The sequence below is a fragment of the Tinamus guttatus genome, unplaced genomic scaffold (genome assembly GCF_059628265.1).
Source record: "Tinamus guttatus ecotype Peru unplaced genomic scaffold, ASM5962826v1 Tinamus_guttatus_pri_ptg000402l, whole genome shotgun sequence".
In the NCBI taxonomy this organism is placed as follows: domain Eukaryota; kingdom Metazoa; phylum Chordata; class Aves; order Tinamiformes; family Tinamidae; genus Tinamus; species Tinamus guttatus.
The window spans coordinates 758,117-776,050 of record NW_028288936.1 but is presented as its reverse complement, the minus strand read 5'-3'; the positions used below and the strand labels follow the sequence as shown (position 1 = coordinate 776,050).

The window sequence follows — 17,934 nt, the reverse complement described above, 5'->3', positions numbered from 1 at the left end:
TGTTTTAAGTTGGAAGTAATATAGTTAGTGTCAAATCTTCAGGCTCTCTCACAGTATGGCTGCAAATAGTGTCAAATCCTCAGGCTTTCTCCCAGTGTAGTTGTAAATTTTATACAAATTACTATTTTGTCTTCATTCTAAACCACAAGGTGGCAGCAACGACACAATCTCTTAATCTAAATCTACACAACTTTTATTCCTAAAGCATCACCTGTGCTTACAGGACATATATAACAGAAAGAAAACCCCTAATTTCTTTGATAAAATACAGTTCTAAATTAGATCATTTGCTAAGTTCTTTGAATGGATGTGTTTAATTTTCCATCTACACTTCGTTATGGTTGCTGTCTTCAAATAAACGTACATCCACAGCAGAGGTTGTTTGCTCCTCTTTCTGCAGTAACACAGCATTCACCAATAATAACCAGACGCATAAGTCTGTCATTCCTGGAACATAATCACACAGTGAGAAGATGAAACTCTTACCGATAGCTGTTGAAAAGATCTGTGCAGGTGCCATTATTTTTACAAGGCTCTGAAATACATTCATTTGATTCATATTCACAGAATGTTCCTTCCCATCCAGGCAGGCAAGCACATTGGTATCTCTGTGGTGCATTAAGAAAAATAATCAATCTCTTACTTTTATATTAATATATTTGAAATAATATATTTAAAATGTATCTCATAAAATAACAAGAAATCAGTCACATCTATGCGTGTTTGGAATCTAAAAATCATAATGCATCATTTCAGCTATTCTATTACTAGCTACTGGTTTTTTTTTCTTGACTTGAAACTATTTCAAAACCTGAAAGCTTTATAGACAATCTGAGCCACTAATACGAAAAAAAAAAAAAGAGAGAGCATGAAGTGGGCATGCTACATTCCCTAAGATTTAAGTTTCTATATGATCACCTTCTGTACTCAAAAGCCTTGCCTCCTCCCTCATCCAAGCTAATAAAAGATATTCTCTTCTATAAACTTATCTCCCTTAGATCTTAGACTGATGTGCCTAAAAGACAGGTATTTATAGTCACATTGGTTATATTCACCAGCATGCAGTCCTAACAGCACACAGTATAAAATAATTATAGAAGTTCTCAAGAGTATATAGCTATTAAACTTGTTTAATACCTTTAATATTAAATTGTGCATCAGTACCTTAATTGTGCACAACTCATGGCATGAGAACTATTGTCTCCTATAAAGATAATATTAGATAGTAATCCTGAGTGTTAAAAATAGAAGTCTTTTAGCCCTGAGGTCATCGTACTAATGCACTGACAAAGTGGAGTTGTGAATACAAAGTTTGTCAGTCTGTAACACACCAGCTACCTTCTAACAAAACCTGTGGAACTTCAATGGCAAGAGTGACTAATGTAAATTATTTCATTACTTGCTAAACTTGCAACTGGCTTTAGGTTAGATTCTAGATTCTATTAAAATCCATGTAAACTGGAAGCCTTTGTCAAATAAACACCAAAAAAGTGTTTTTGTTTTTTAAAACTAACTGCATAAATAAACTGTCACAGCATGATGATGTAATGTAAAATATACCGGTCTTGTTCAAATCAGTAGCATCTCCAGGTATCTGGAGCCTAGAAATCACATTGCATTATCGGTTCTATTATTGAGTCTCTATTTAGGAAACATGAACCATCATGCTCAGAAAGGCATGATTTAGATTAACAGCACTTTTAGATTAATAGTAAAGAGGAGTTATATAATCTCTTAAAATCTTAAAAACTGAAGTATTAAAAATGTGTGTTCTAGTTGTTAAAACAAGAGGGAAAAATAAGAGTTTAATTGATGGTTTACTGCCATTGCTCTGTGCTCCTGAATTCAGACTCAAAAAAAACATAAAATATTCTCCATAAAGAGAGAGGAAAATTGGCAACATGAATACAAGTAGGAAGTATTAGAAGACATTGGGTAGCATTAAGTCAAAGGTTAATATGGGAGACAAAGAGATTTCATTAAAATACTCTGTATTTTTTGAGTAAGAAAGATATGGAGGGGTGATTGTTGAAAGAGAAAAAAAAAATCTGGATATTGTGTCAAGGGAAGAAAAAAGAAAATATTTTGTAACTACATTATTAGCCCATAGGCCAGTGTTTTCTACAAAATCACAGATACATCTAAAAAAAAGAGCTGTTAGATAATCTAGTGATTTTGAAAGTTTGCTTTAAGGTTTCCTCCACTTGCTGAGTATTTCTCAGTGCCATGAAAACAACAGAATGAAGACAATGAAGGTATGAACACAATATACAGAAATTTGGACTGCAAATACATACTGACAAGCAATTATTAGAAACTTTCTTAAACATTACTGTCAGGTTAGATCTTTGTGTTAGGCAGAAAAAAGACGAAATGGTATATTTTATATCCCTCCAAAATCTTCCAGAAGTGGATTTCAAAATCACAATAACAATTCTCTTTAGAAAGTAACAATAATTCTCTGGTTTCATTAAAAACATTCATCAAACAGCTACTTAAATTCTAAGCTTTGCACTTTTATTTCTGATTGTATCAGGATTGTCATCTCAAACGCAAAAATCTACTCAAATACATGCATACTATGCATAGGTATCACATACATAAACTAAAAAGTATTGTCTATTATTTTGTTTCTCTACTTTGGTTTACAGTAACCGAAGACCCCGTGTTACAATATATTGTATCTATTCTATATATATATATTTTTTTTTTTAATTCTCTACATATTTCTATAGATCATATTATATATTATATATAGAATCAGGTATATCTGGTATTATGCTGCATATAATCAGATACATATCATTATCAGATATATGTCGGATAATCTGTATTAGATATATCTGATTATATACAGCATAAGATAGGTATGTATATAATAGACTTAGCATTTATTTTAATAGAACAAATTCATTGAAACCACAATCTGTCTAGGAAAACAAACATTAATAACATTTTCTATCAGTATCTTTCTGTGCCCATTCTCCATATGATCCAAAGAGATTACAGCCAAAAACATAATACAAACCACCTCTCCAATATCAGGAATCCAAAAAAGAAAACAACAAATAGTTACTGTACATAGCAATGCAAATACTGGGGGAAGGCACTTGCACAGGTTCACTAATCACCATCTTCCAACCAGTGCTTGGCAGCAGGTAACAGATAAACGCAGGAGTATAAGGAAAGGAGATGTGAAGAGTGTTTCTTCCTCTGACACACACCCCCCAGGCTCTGGCAACTGGCACAGAAGCTCAATTAGTTTCTATCAGGGTAAGTGTAATGCATCTCTGCACAGGAGATCAGCACAGGACCAATAAACTCTAAAACTTATTTTGAAAGACTCCAGGACAACAAGCAGGACAATGTGCCACTTCATCATTTTATTAAAATTAATCCATATATATCTATATATCTAATACATTACTGCTTTAAAACTTGGCCCACTGTAAAGCACTACATTTGCAGCATTAGAGTAGTTTAAGGAATTGTTCTAGTGAACGGAACATTTAAAGTAATTGCTCTGCACCAGTATTACTATTTGCATTATTATTTGCATTTAATCCGGAATTATATCCATGAAGGTGAAAGAAGACAGACAATGAGAGGTTTCAGAGTGTGTCCCATCTAACTCTAAAAACCTGTTTTTAAAAGTGAACTGATAGAAAGAAAGACAGTAGCAAATGACAACTAGAGAAAGGAGAGAAACATTAAAGATATGACAATTGAACAAAAAGGGCTATCTTTCCTTTTGCTGTGAACTACTTCATTCTCTTAATATAACAAATATTTGATTTTGTTTTTTCTGTCAAGTGCAGCAGGCCTTCTCGGGTGAAAAGATTGATGTATACAAGATTTTAGTACTATCCACAGAAGAAACTACATATAAAATCTGAATTGCTGACTTGTTATGGATCAGTTAATCAAACAGACATGCTATAGATAACAGTAACAGACAAATTAGTATTACCGGAAGTACATAATTGTTTTTGGAAATCTTCAGTAATTAAATAAATAAATAAATGACAACACAGGCCACCCCTATGTCTCATCTGTCACTGAAGAAATCTCCTCTTGCAGAAGGGAAAATTGCTTTAGCTCTCTTGACCATTTCTCCCAAAGCACTTCTCTCATCTTTCACCATTGGAGCCAAATTCTTTTGGTTTTCCGAGTGCCTTGATTCTTCTCGAATACCTCATGACTCCATTTTTCCCAACTATGATAATCAGAAGGACCCTACTAAGAGATGCTCTCTTTTTCAAAGAAACACATCAAAAAAACATGCAGTGGTCCCAGACGTCTGCAGACCACTGTAGATTATACAGGCTTTTGTCCCTTAGTCAAAAATCACTATTTCAACTGATGGCCTGGAAGTGAAGATAAAAACCCTCACTTTTTCCCTTTCTCTGCTGCTGAAAACGGGAGAGATGCTTAGAATCAGACAGGAGGAGGAGGAGTAAAAAAGGAGCAAAAACTTCTTTGTGTGACCCATGCTCCTCAGCTTCTTCCTACAAAACAAGTTACCAATTTTTGGTACCTTGGTTACCAAGGTTGGAATGTCTACAGCAGGATAGTATGGGAGAAGTTATGTAATAGAAGCACGGAAAAAAATTGAGGATAAACCAGCTTAAGCAGAAAGCTACAGAACCAATCAGGAAGTCTCTACGCACATTTACACTGCATATACTTAAGTGTCCGCATTCTTAGATGACGTGTTTTTAGTGTAGCAGTATCTCTATATAGCCTAAGCCTCACTACTCCCATGCACCAATTACAAAGATGACAGCATATGTACAACATAAGGATGGTCCTTACTGTTGCACTCAATAAAATGATTTGGCAGGCACTTACACTGCTTAGAATATCCTTAACAACAAAAGACAAAGCAGATCACATCAAGGCCATGACAGACCTGCATGCACTTCCACTGCAAGTTTATCTAACGTGTTTTACCCTAGCTTTTATTCAAGTGTGCAGAGGTAAGGACTTTCCTGCCCGTAACAAGGAAGAGAAAGTTCATTTGATTCCACGCTGGGCCAGAAATTTTCAGATCCAAACAGAAAAATCTATCTCTAACACCTGTGAACTTAAAAGAACAGCCCCTACGAAAAATACAGCCTCTGGCAGACCCAGCTTTCTTCTGCAAAAGGATTCTGGTCAACCCCAAGTGCATAATATCGTTCTCATCTAATGAACTGATGAGGGAATTCCTGAACTGATAAAGCTTATCATCTTGGGAGCACTGCTACCTGTCCTATTTTGATTCTGGGACTGACAGATATATAGGCACATGGCAATGATGTCTCTCCTTTTCAGGCAATATCAGGGCCTTAAAGCAAGCCTTAATGGCCATGCCCAGCCTCATCTGCAGCCTCTGTCCTCACTCCCAGCTTATGACCCACAGTCCCATTTTCGCTCAGCCCTGAGCCTTTAGTCTGTGCCTGAGCTAGACTGCAGTAGTGCCACTTTCCATCTTAGTCACAACTGTGGCCCTGACTGGTCAGATTCCTTTGATCTGGATCCCAAACAATGGACTGACTTTCCGATATGACCATGGACATGCCCAGCAAGGGACACTTACCTGATCCTTGGTTACCTTCACTAGGATTGACCCTCTCCTGGAGACTGACTTCCCAGGCAGACCTCAGGCTTGCCTCATCACCAGAGATTTGCCTAATACTCGGGGTTAAGGGCTGGTCAACAGACTGCTCTGCTCCTTGCTTGGGGCCAGTGGGCAGTGCAGGGGGTACTGAGGTCCCTATCCTGCCAATCTAGGATTCCTCTCAACACTTGGATCCTTAGGAAGCCGACAGCCCTCACTGTGCCCTGACAAAACTTTTACAAAAAAAATTACAAAACCTTGATTTTATCTCCTTACAATCTGGGATGCCTGTAATCTTTACATAACCACACACTACTGTTAATTCCTAACAGTGAGGGTATAGAACACACCCAACGCCTTAGGATGACACGAAGCTACATAATACAAACTACATAATGAATCAGGTAAGAGACTGGAGGAAAAGGATTTGTTACCTATTTATATACTTCTTCCACTTTATTTACTGTAGATATGTATTACCCATAGCAATCAGATCAAAATAAATGGTACCTCTGAGTCCCTCTAAATCAGCTTTTGCTTGTCCTCCAAAGAATGTGATAAATGAGCTAGTACCTGAAAAAAAATGTTTTACAGAAAACATAGTTTTTCTTTGCACAGTATGCATAGAACAGTAATCATAAGAATTGATCCTATCTGCTGCACGCATGGTGAAGAAGCTGTAATTTTGAATCTCCAGCATACATAACCCAGAACCACATATGCACATTGGTATGTCTTTACCCAATTAACTGTGTGGGTGGCAAGAAAGCTTTATTTGAGAACATTTGCATATCTTCCCTTCTCCAACACTGTAAATGAGGAATTAATCATTTTCTTAAGCCTCAGTCAATGCTATTTTACTGGAAAACGGCAGCTGAACATCTGGCACATAGAAACTATGAAGAAAAAGGTTCACCAAACACAACAAGGATCTGAATTATGAACATGCTAAATCTTCAAGCCTATGCTTTGCATATGTAGGTTAGGAATAATGCTTACCATAGAAATCTACATCCAAGCACTTTTTCCATGTCCAAAGCAAAACTCCAAAACAAGCTATTCCATCTTGAGAGAGTGGATTGGGGGGGAAAAGGGTGTGCCATACTTTGTTTGCACTTGGGATTTGTTTGTTTTGGCAAACACAAAGTAGTAAAAATGTTTTGCCTGAAAATAAAAACATTCAAATGAAAATATGGAAATCTCCTATTCTTCTCCACGTAGTTCTTCAGCTAAATCATTTCCCTTAGGGCCGTATATGATAATGGTAAGGATATTTTAAGATTACTTACTATTAGCACATATTTAGAGACATACTCCTACAAGAAACAAGTTTGTGTCTGGGATTTTTTTTTTTACTCTCTCCTCCAAAATAGTAAATTTGTCTCTACAGAAAACTTTTCATCACAAAATTCTGTTTTGCCAAAAGCAGTCTTTTTCCTACAGAAAACCTTTATGTAACTTAATTTTGTCAGTCCTAATAGCAGTCCACCTAACCTTGTAAAATAAATGCGAACATAAAAATATAAGCACCAGTGAAATCATACAAGCAATTGCTTTAAACCATATGAAGTTCTTACAATTACTTATGCAGTATTTTCTGTTACTTTAAGAGTGTTTTTCAGATATTCTTACTTTAAGTCTTCTAAATTATTATTGATTTACTCATTTACATAACCATATATATTCAGTAACTAACAAAGCCAGATTATTCCCATTTTTCATTATGGCAACAGCTGTTCATCTTCAGTTGGTTTAACCCTTTCTTTAAATTTTACCAAAGAAATCCATGCTACAATAAGCTCTATACAGAATCAAGTCCCAGCAATTACACTCTATTTCATTTTCCTGGTAATTAATTATTTCCATGTTCTTCACAGTAACGTGCAAACAGTGAATGCATTAACTTTGCTGCCTTATGCATCAAAGAAACGATACTTGAAGAAAATCTGCATATCCCCCAGTTTCTTCCCTAGACTTCGTAACAAATAAAATTTACCCTAATATTAGTTACTAAATCTTTACTCTGTAACAGTTAGAGTCTCACGTCAAAGAATCTCCTTTTGGGGGAAAAAAAATGGACACAAAATTAGCAGTATAATTTTTAATATTGCTATTCATTGGATGAACAATTTGAAAAGAACAACATGCAAGATGAAGGTGAAAATAAAGTATGAAGCGTGAATTCAGAACTGAAGAAAAATCACAATGAAAAATATTATTTCTAAATAGTGCTACAAGAACTGAATTGCTCAGCTAAAATCCACAACTAATAATTCTAAAATGTCAGCCAAATTGACTGCTAAATCTTACTGGTTAGATTAATTAGCTGTCATTTTCTTATTTGTTACATTAAGATAATGAAGCTTTTTTTATTTCACTCTATCTAAGCTGCAAAAGCCGGTATGCTTGGTGCACTAAGAATTCCATAAAGTGTGAAATATTAGATTAATTAACTTAATATTAATTACTATCTATATGCAGAACTTGAGATTCCATTTTGGATTTTCAGAAGCTAATACACTCTCAGTGCTTATTTATACATCTTTCCATAGACAGTCTGACATGCTGAAACTGCTGACAGCAAGTTTTTATATATTATCTGATATCAACGATAAAAATCATTTATTTAAATTCTAAGCAAAGCTTAGAGGAGTAACAAAGAAGGTTTTTAATCTGCTGGTGTCTCCAACTTTTAAAGTAATTAATTAGCTAAATTGGCAAGGAGGAACATATTTCAAGTCAGCTAATACAGCTAAACTTTCTTAAGTTTTAGGGGTTTATTACATCTGTGGAAATACCCACATTTAAGAAATATCTGCAAATAGTGTGATTTTATTCTCATTTTAATTTACATGACGGTACTAAAGTCAGGCTTACATTTTCTTTTAATTTATCTCCTATTTGAAATAAATGTGGTATCTAGAACGGTGAATATCCATAACTCTAATTGCACTGTAATTTGCGACCAAAAGTATCCTAAATAAGATCTCTATTTGCACTGTGTGTCTTTATAAATATCTGTTTTATAAAATGGTGGCTTCCCTGAAAAAAAGGAACTCGCTGTTGGTTTTGAGTGTCAGATTTGTAAAAACATAATAATTTGTTGAAAGTTTAGTGGTCTTAAATCACAGCTATTAGTAGTAGATTTCCCTCACTGCTTATAGGTGGCCTTTCTCATAGTGAAACTGAAATTTTCTTGGGGTTAGATTTGCTATTATTCCTCTGCAGTTTTATGTATAGCATGCAGAGGCATACAGTGTATGGCTCTTACACTGATGTAGAACTTCCATTTCAGAATGGCCAATATTAGATTTTCCTTACATGTTATGTTTGCAGAAGAAGGAAAAATACAAAATAATCTATGCCTGTTGCATCCTCATGTTTTTTCTGGTAATTTTAAATGTTACTTCAGGAGACAATGAAGAAGTATCAGCAATAAAAGACCATAAGAAACACAGAGGAACCATAATAAAAAAAAAAAAAAAAACTGTGATAATCATCAAAATGCTTAGGGCTCGTTGCTCCTAACTGGGAATTATTCTTCTCAGGAAAAATGACATTTTCAAAACAATAATAAATTGGCATTTTCTTTGTTGTTGTTATCTAAATCTAAATACAGGCCTAATCTAACCAGATTAGAAGGAATTTCATGATAGCAAACCAAAGTGAATTTGAAATCTCTCAGAATAATCAACGACTGATAACAGATTTTTTTGTCTCTTTCTTGACCTCTGTCACCTACTCCTTTTACACCTTCCTCCTTTTTTACACCTTCTTCCCTTTCCTCTCCTAGAGAGCTTACTAGCAAATGTGTCAAAGAAATCACCTTCAAGGAGATCACCTTCAAGTGACAGGTACCGAATAGTACAGGAGACCTAAGAAAAAACATCAGCCTTAAGCTGTTTGCACAAAATAAACCGAACTACTAGTCCAGATAGCAATAGACCTTTGCAATATCAGCCTTTGATCAGTGTATCCACTTTGACATTTAGCTCAATTGTTCAGTGACCAGTTAAAGGTCATGAACAAGTTTCTGTTAAGCAGAAGTACTGACAAGAACTCAACACACCTAAATACTTGCCCAGGACTTTCAGTTTTCTCTGAGAACTCCGGTCACTGCAGAAATATAGAGCAATATTCCAGAGGAAGATCCTAGCTGCTGGCAGACTAGAAAAACATTTGCTTTTGAATTGCAAATCCACTGTTACTGAACTAACTTTTTTAAAGCAAAGGCAGTAAAATGACAATAGTCTTTCATAAAACAAAGCTACTATTTTGACATAGCAGCTGATTCAAATTTAGATCTTGACCATACTGCCACTATCACATCTATGCACTTCAAATACCACAAAATGTCAAAATGCAGAGAAAAATAATAATCAACTCCAAAAAATTCTTCAACCCAAATATCCTTAGAAGCACCCAGGTCCTCAAAGGATAGTTAACTTTCTCTTTTGAAGTTTTTTGAAATTTATAAAGCATTAGTATACAAATTAATGTACAATTTTTATCAGACTTAATATATAGATGTGACTTTTTGAAAGTACAAAATTTAAGCACTTGTGCCTATACATAAGCACAAGCTTCAAAACAACCAGCTGGCTTGCTAATATCCACAAATTGAGGAAGACAAAACAACTCTGTAATTTGTGATCAATGTAATACATAATATGTATAATGAGAGTTATTTTACTCCATTTGATCCAATATTAATGTAGACTGAAGTAAGGCAGTTTTAAAACTATACACAAAATATCCCCCTAAGAACAAGTGATGTGACTCTATAAACTGCAAGATCCAAGATGAAAAGTTGTGCCTGACAACAGACACCAGATGGCTGATGAACAAAATAATTTGGCTTAATACAGCAACAGCATATTCTTCTATGAAGAATAAATAATACCGTAACAACATCAAGAAACAAAACCAAACCTGAGAAGCAACACAAGAACCCAGATTTGTCTGTGATAAAATGAGATGAACTTCACCTAACCGTACTTTTTCACTTACAGTACCATAAAATTTTACGTATCTAGTTTGGGCCAATGGAGACAGAAAGTGGTTGGTGATGGGGCCTCTGCCTTTTATCACCTCACAGAAAACACAATGCCTATTTGCTCTCACTAGAGGATTTATTCTCTCGCTCGGTTCATTTCAGCAGAACAAGCAAGTGTGCTACCTTGGGGTAATGACCTACCACACGCTTGGAACTGAACAGACTTAGTTCAACCCGTAACACCACCCCGTAACCAACCTGCACCCTGCAGGTCGCCCAGGAAAGAACCTTCCAGCACAGCAAACTAGGCCCGCCCACCACAGTGACAGCCAATCGTCGGGCGCCACGGGAACGTGAGCCAATCAGATGCGATAGCCTATCAGTGACGAGGCTCGGCAGGCGAGGCTGCTTGGGGGCCGAGGCGGCCGGGGGGATAGGGGACCGTTATGTGCCCCCCTGCCTCCCCTGCCTCCACCTCCCTCTCTCCTCGCCCCGGTGGTGCTGGGGTTCCCTCCGCTGCAGGATGGTGCGTTCGTGTCACTCGTTAATGCTAAACATACCTGTGATTAAAAATGCTGCGGTACCCAAGCCCATTTAGTCAGACTTGGCTCCAGCAGTGTGTTAGCAGGGAGTGCTCACAGACTGAATCAGGAGCTCAGAGCACAGCAGCTTTTCACTGCTGTGCAACTGGTGTCTGCAAGTTAATTTATTTTTGATTAAATTCATTTGAAATCTGTTTAACTTGATTTTTAAATAAAATAAAATGGGTGCCAGTAGTGTTAAGCTGTTTGCATATAAATAAGGACCCAAAGCTTGAGGCATAAACCAGCAGGAAAAAGCATCAGAATGAACTAGGCGTTGGAAGTCAAGTATTTTAAAATACCTCAGTAAAACACGAAAACATGATTCTACCTTCTTTGGAAACAATTTTTCAGCTCTTAGGCAGTGTCTATGTTGATTTTCAGAACAGTGGCATAATTCTTTGCTTTTTTTAGTGAGATCACACTCAGAAGTTTAAAAGCTGTTGGAAACTCATCCAGTTAGTTTGTACAACTAGTCTAGTTTGTACAACTTCAGGTTGTATTTGAAATACAAGCCATACATGTACTTCATGAGAACATTGGCTATCTTTATCGCCAAAAGTTACGCCATCCTGAGTCCTACTGGTTTTTGAATGCGTGTGGCTGCCCAGAGCAATACGGGTCATGCTCCACAGAAAGGAGAATCAGACCAGTCCCTGATTCTGAGTCACTAAATGCAGCTTTATTTTCTAGAATTTATCTTAGGATGAAAACCACCACAGCACGGCAGTTAACTTGTATTCAGTCATGTCCCCTGTACTGGAAATAAAATCTCAGTGTTTTTTATTTCACTCTGTTTTCACTTAGAGCCATGCATGCCAAAAACAAAAAAGCCATGGTTTTCTGAAAATGAACAACTGGAGTTTGTTCATACACAAAGAAAGGGGAAGACTCAATGGAAACACCGTCACCTAGTGATAATTCTCAATTTTCTGAACGTAAGAATTTTTTTGTAGCTAATACCTAATTGCCTCAGATAACTTTGTTACAGGAATTGGTACTTTCTGGAAAAGGCATAAATAGAGGAATAGCCTATTACATAACTCTACTTACAAATAAGTCACCAAAAGTCAAATACAAGTCTCTATAGCAACATTCTTCAATTGGAAGATCACTGAGAGTGAACTTTTGAGACTCCTTCTATTAATTGTGTGTCAATTAAAATATGAAGAAAGAGGCTCAAGATCTGTATAGAAAAGTTCATAGCTAAGATACATTTTAATTAGCTAATGGTTGTCATCATTTTAAAGACATAATTTACTGGAAGGAAGAAAGAGTGAAGGAATCTGTAGAACTGAAGAGTAACTAGCTGAACTAAACCTTGACTTCCTCACCATCTCTAGACATTATTTAGGATCTCTGCTCTTTTCTCTCTTTTGTTTGTATTTGTCTCGTTTTGCTTAAAAGATGACACTGTGATTTTAATAGCAGCAGCAATCCCAGGCTTTAAAAACTTTTTTCTCTGTTTTCTGAAAAAATGAAATTAATTCTAGATTTACTGTGGTATAAAAGAGTTATTAAAAAGGGATTTCCATTATATGTATATATTTAAAAAAACATACAGATAAGAGGAAATGGAATACGAATGTTCTTACCATAAAATCCTTTACTAATCCTTCACACTCAAATGTTAAGAACTCTCTTTCCCCTCACCTTTTTTTAACATATACTTAAAATGAATTTTAATACTATTAGGGATGAAGCAATAACACCATCTATAACTTGTGCTGTAATTAAACTACACTGTGAGCTTAGGGAAATTACAGTTTAACAAATGACTGCTCTTCTATCTGTATTAGGAATAGCAGAGGTTAAGAACTCTTTAGCTGTTGACTCATATTTCATATGAGAGAATGAAAAGGCTTCCTTCTCATTTTGATAGTGGAAAATTTACAGACTTTTATTCTAAGGCTGTAAAAATATTTAAACTTAGCTATAACTTTTTTTTTTCTGTCTCATTTTCACTTGGTGAGGGAGCTTGATGGTGTTAAGGGCTATCTCTGTAATTTGCATGTTGTGGGCCTTCCTGGAGTTTGCCTCTTATTACTGTAATGAAGTCCTGGTTTTGAATATTGAGGGTTCTTGCCTACACAGCTTCTGGAGGCTCTACACCTCTTAACAATACTGCAAGGACCATGCCCACTATTCTCATCTATTCATTCTGCCACAGTTTATGATGCTGGCACATGGTTAAGGCTTCTCCTTTTTCCTTTTAAGGCCTCATTCCTGGGATGTCAGCAGCATATTAGTGAGACAGGCAATCTCATCAACAAGCTACTTAAAGATCATTTGTGTCTGAATGCTATGTGCAAATAACAATAAATTACATTTCTTATTTTCCTATTCATCTAGTTGTTGTTGCCTCATCATTAGGCCACTGATTAGGCCACTTTTGTTATTCTGCCTCCTCCTCTTCACTTTGCCCTGCTGCCTGCCCCAACATATATCGTTTTCTTTGGCTCATAGGCACTGGGGAGAAACTGGTTTTCCACAGATGTGAGAAAAAGGCTGCAAGAGCAGTATGAGCTTGGGAGTGGGGAGAAGGGTATAGGAGGTAAAAGACATGATGAGTTACTCTTAGAAAGGTAAAGGTAGGGATGGAAGAGTTGCGAACAGATGCAAATGTAAATAATATTTTTTTTTCTGATTAAATTATTGTTGCTGAGTTGTGTATGAAGCAGCTAGAAAATGTTGGTGCTTAGGCATGCCAAAAGTTGAAAAGCGTTACAAAAATAAAAATGGTTTCAAGTACTGTACCTGCTCCTATTTTCATTTGCATAATGTGTGTGTAATCTTCTAAAAGATAATACAGCAGAAGGAAACAGAGCAGAGCTCTACAGCATTCTGTTCCCTGAGAAATCAAGAAATAATGGAGTGCACCAGAGCATCTTGCTGTTTTGATATTTCATTAAAAAAGCATACTATGAACAAGAATAAAGAGTATTTGCTTACTGATAAGTACAAAAAAAAGGCAGCATAAGCACTATTCTAGATTAGCTGCAGCCATTGTACTCAATAATAAATGAGGAGGGAGGACTCAATTTTACAAGGCAAACAGAATGGTGCTTATTTAGAATACAAACCCTCAATTCATAATTAATGGTCTCTTCCTTTCAAATGCGGAGAAGCAACAGACTGATCTTTATCTAAACTGGTTCACAAATTAAAATGTTTCAGGATTAATATGCTGTTAATAAACAATTATAGAATAAAAATAATTACACACAAAATATTGTAAGAGAACGTGTTCATTTTTAACTATTTCAGAAATATATCTAGCTTCCTTCTGTGTACTCATTTCTTTATTAAAAGTACAGATACCTGTGGGGAGAAAAAAGGAGAAGGAAGCCCAATTGTCATCTAAATGCTTGAAAAACAAAACAGGAGGGAACTTGTAGCAGTTACATTCACATGAATGAGCTGCAGCGTTACTCAGAACAGCACAGAACTGAATTTTAAAGATGAAGGATAAAGCAATGCTAAGCATTAGAGGCATGTAACCATAATAACAGGAATCAATTCCAGACGTTGGGTCAAGATGTGTGAAAATTTCTAGGGCCAGGATGGAGGAAGAGATGGCTCTTGTGATGGGCAAGCAAGGACAGTGTGAAGTGATAAATAGGAAAGAATAAACTGAGCCACTGCTTTTCTCTACTCTTGCTTCCCCAATGCACGATGCTGTCAAAGTAAACTTGAGTATCTATTAGTAAAATGGTAGATAAAATTTAGTGACCCAAGGCTAGAGCAGATCAGGGTAGAGAGATCCATCTGCTTGGTTTAGCTCACAGGTGTAGGTATCAGATTTTGTTGGAAGGGGAGAACTCATAATCCCCCTACAAAATTCACCTCTGCATAAACATGTCTTTTTAATGCTACAGTTAAGACGATCACATAGTGACTTAGGATGATAAGACTTCTCCTGCTTTATTTTAATACAACAAGCCTAAAACAGGGAGAGAGTATCTCTAAGCATACATATATAATGATTACAAGTTATTATAATAAATTTTCTTGTAGCTTCAATCTTACTGCTAAATGTAGTTAATAGTCTTTATAATCTCTGGAAAAAAAAGAAAAACTTTTTTTTTCCTTTTTCTAAAAGAAGAAGCAATTTTTTTTTCCTCCATCTTTCCATATGCATTGAAATTACAAAAAGGGGCACAATGCAATGCAGTGAGACAAGGGTATAATTTCTCTCACAGCTCTGAGCCTGAACACTGACTTTGAGCTTGCTGAAGTAACAGCTATGTCTATGCAGATGGTTTAAATAATGCCACGACATGGACAATATCACAGCACTGAAACCTGATTCTTCCACTACCTCAGTAGGATGATCCACTCCCTAGAATGGTTTTTACCTACTGTTCTTGCAAACACTGCTTCGGCACAGTTCAAGAGTAACCAACACCAAGGAACTTTCCTAATAGGTAAAGTTTCTCGACTATAGCCATGCAAGTGTTGCTGCGACTTTTATATTTCTGAAGAATGGTATTTTCCCAGGAATTATGTCTGCAGCACTTTTCTATCACACTTAAAGGTTACAGAGAGAAACATATGACAAAGATAGTCTGATGTGGTGAATAAAACTTGACTTTATTTGATGTGCATTCTGCTTATCGTCTATTTTATAGACAGAACGAAGTGTTTGGGTTCGAAAATGTAGAATATAAAAAAGAGAAGAAAATTACATATCTGACAGCAACAGCAAAAGAATATAGATTAGAATAAAAAAAAAGACAGATTTTGACAGCTGATGTATATATGCCATAAAGGTAGAGGAGGAAAGCCTGAAATCTGGATTTTCTTAGATTCATATGCAGAATATTCAGCACACCCTTGAACCAGATCAAAACTAGTATATCATACTTAGCTTCTATATATTAATTATCCAGTTTTTAAAAATGCATTTCTGATTCTTTTTTTTTTTTTTCTGATAACACCTCAGTTGCTGCCGGGCCATAGGATGAGCTCTAAAAAATGGCTTAGCTCACCTAGTAAAATGCATAGAGATACTAACAGAAATAGAGAGGGTTTTACAAGGAGAAAAGACTTAATGAAGAAAAACTGACAATCATCTCGAGGCTGGAAATGTAAATCATTTGGGAATACTGCCAAACACAAGAAAAGAAATCAAATGCTGGAAAAGTAACTTGGTAACTTGGAAGATACAAATGTACAAAATAAAGACTGAGGAGAATGAGGACTTGAGTTTCCACACTGCCATATATACTGTAAGTAGGTGTATTTATCATACTGCTCACAATTGATTTAAAAATAAAATCAGCAGCTCTTTAAAGCATGGCAAAAACCCAACATCACAATTATTTTTCATTCCTCAAGCTTAAAAACAACTAGTAAACATGACTAAAGAGCATGTGTCCACAGCCAGAGGAGACTGGGAGTGTTGCCTAGGTGATGAAATCACCCAAGTTTAGGGAAAACGAGAGCGCTGGGCTCCACGATGCCCTCCCTGGCTTTTCTCTGTGTATGCACATGCAGAATGCACACTGTCATTCTGTGTAAGACTGGGAATTTCTCATGCAAAGGGTTTCCAGACTTGGATTTCCTTGTTAGTGACAGTCATGCCCCACGGATGACTAACCAGAAGTGGCAACAGATTAAACCAGAACATGCATTTTATCTTGTTGTGCTATACAAAATATACAATTGTTCATAATGCCAGGAGACCAAAAATAAACTAATATTCGAAATTGTTCAATTTCTTACAATATACATGTATTTTACGACTAAGCTAGGTTTAAAAATCAACTGAGAAATTTTGTTTGGCTGTGGACCTATTACAGATTCAGTTTAACTCAGCTGATATTTAAAAGTAGTGCATTTATTCTGTTAGTGTTTTCAAACATGAAGATCAGAAATTGTCTGATACACTCATACACTCATACACTTGTGTTCTTTAGTTAGAGTAATATGTGACATTATAGACCATAGGAAATCATACTGGTTGAAAACTTTCACAGTCGTCCATCAAAAGTTTTTTTTTTTTTCACTGCTTTATATTTCAGTGATTGTATTTGAGTGAAAATGGCTCAGCATGCTATGTATGAAGATACACACATACCAGGAAACAAAACATCTTTGTGTACCTTAGTTTCCACAAAGAAGAAACTGGAAATGTCTCCTTATTAAACTTCTGTTTTGTATCACTACCTGAACCACATCAAGATAAACGTGACTGGCACCTAACTTGAGCTTGTCAAACAGTGAAGCTACCTAAAACATAGTCATTCATCTTTAAAAGTAAGTGCACGTTCTGCTTAGATCTCTGCCTGTGCAGTGCTAACAAGCAGTTGTTTCCTTGATGATTTGATCCAGCTCCACGGTACACTCTCATCAATAGGCAGATTTTCAGTAAGAACTGTCTATATTTACTCTCTTGCTCTGACGTCTTCTGGGGGCTTGGGACAGTAAATGGTATTCTTTTGAAGTATCAACTCCATGTGCTTCATGTGAAAGGGTATGAGATCCACTGCTATAGACCCGTTTTAGAGTTAAGCTATTTCAATCACTTTGCACATTCTGTTTGACTCCATTAAATGGGCCACTGATTTTCTAGTGGGCACAAAACCAGACAAACATATGGAGAACATTTATAGGCAATCTGCACACACATACATAATTTGAGTATCCAGGCTGACTAATGAGGGGCAGACCTAAAGCCAGAGAACTCCAAGCTGTTGTCCAGACCAAGATCACGAACTGCTGATCTGAGAAGTTGTCCCTCATGAATCCAT

The 17,934-nt window shown here is 36.1% G+C and overlaps 1 protein-coding gene across 1 annotated transcript in view; it reads right to left on the bottom strand.

The window, feature by feature from the left end:
• EYS (EGF-like photoreceptor maintenance factor) overlaps nt 1–17,934 on the bottom strand; it is a 636,352-nt gene that overhangs the window by 457,940 nt on the left and 160,478 nt on the right. Inside the window, exon 11 of the mRNA XM_088531218.1 lies at nt 487–608. Coding sequence (XP_088387344.1) covers nt 487–608 — 122 coding nt within the window. The remainder of the gene's footprint in view (nt 1–486; nt 609–17,934) is intronic.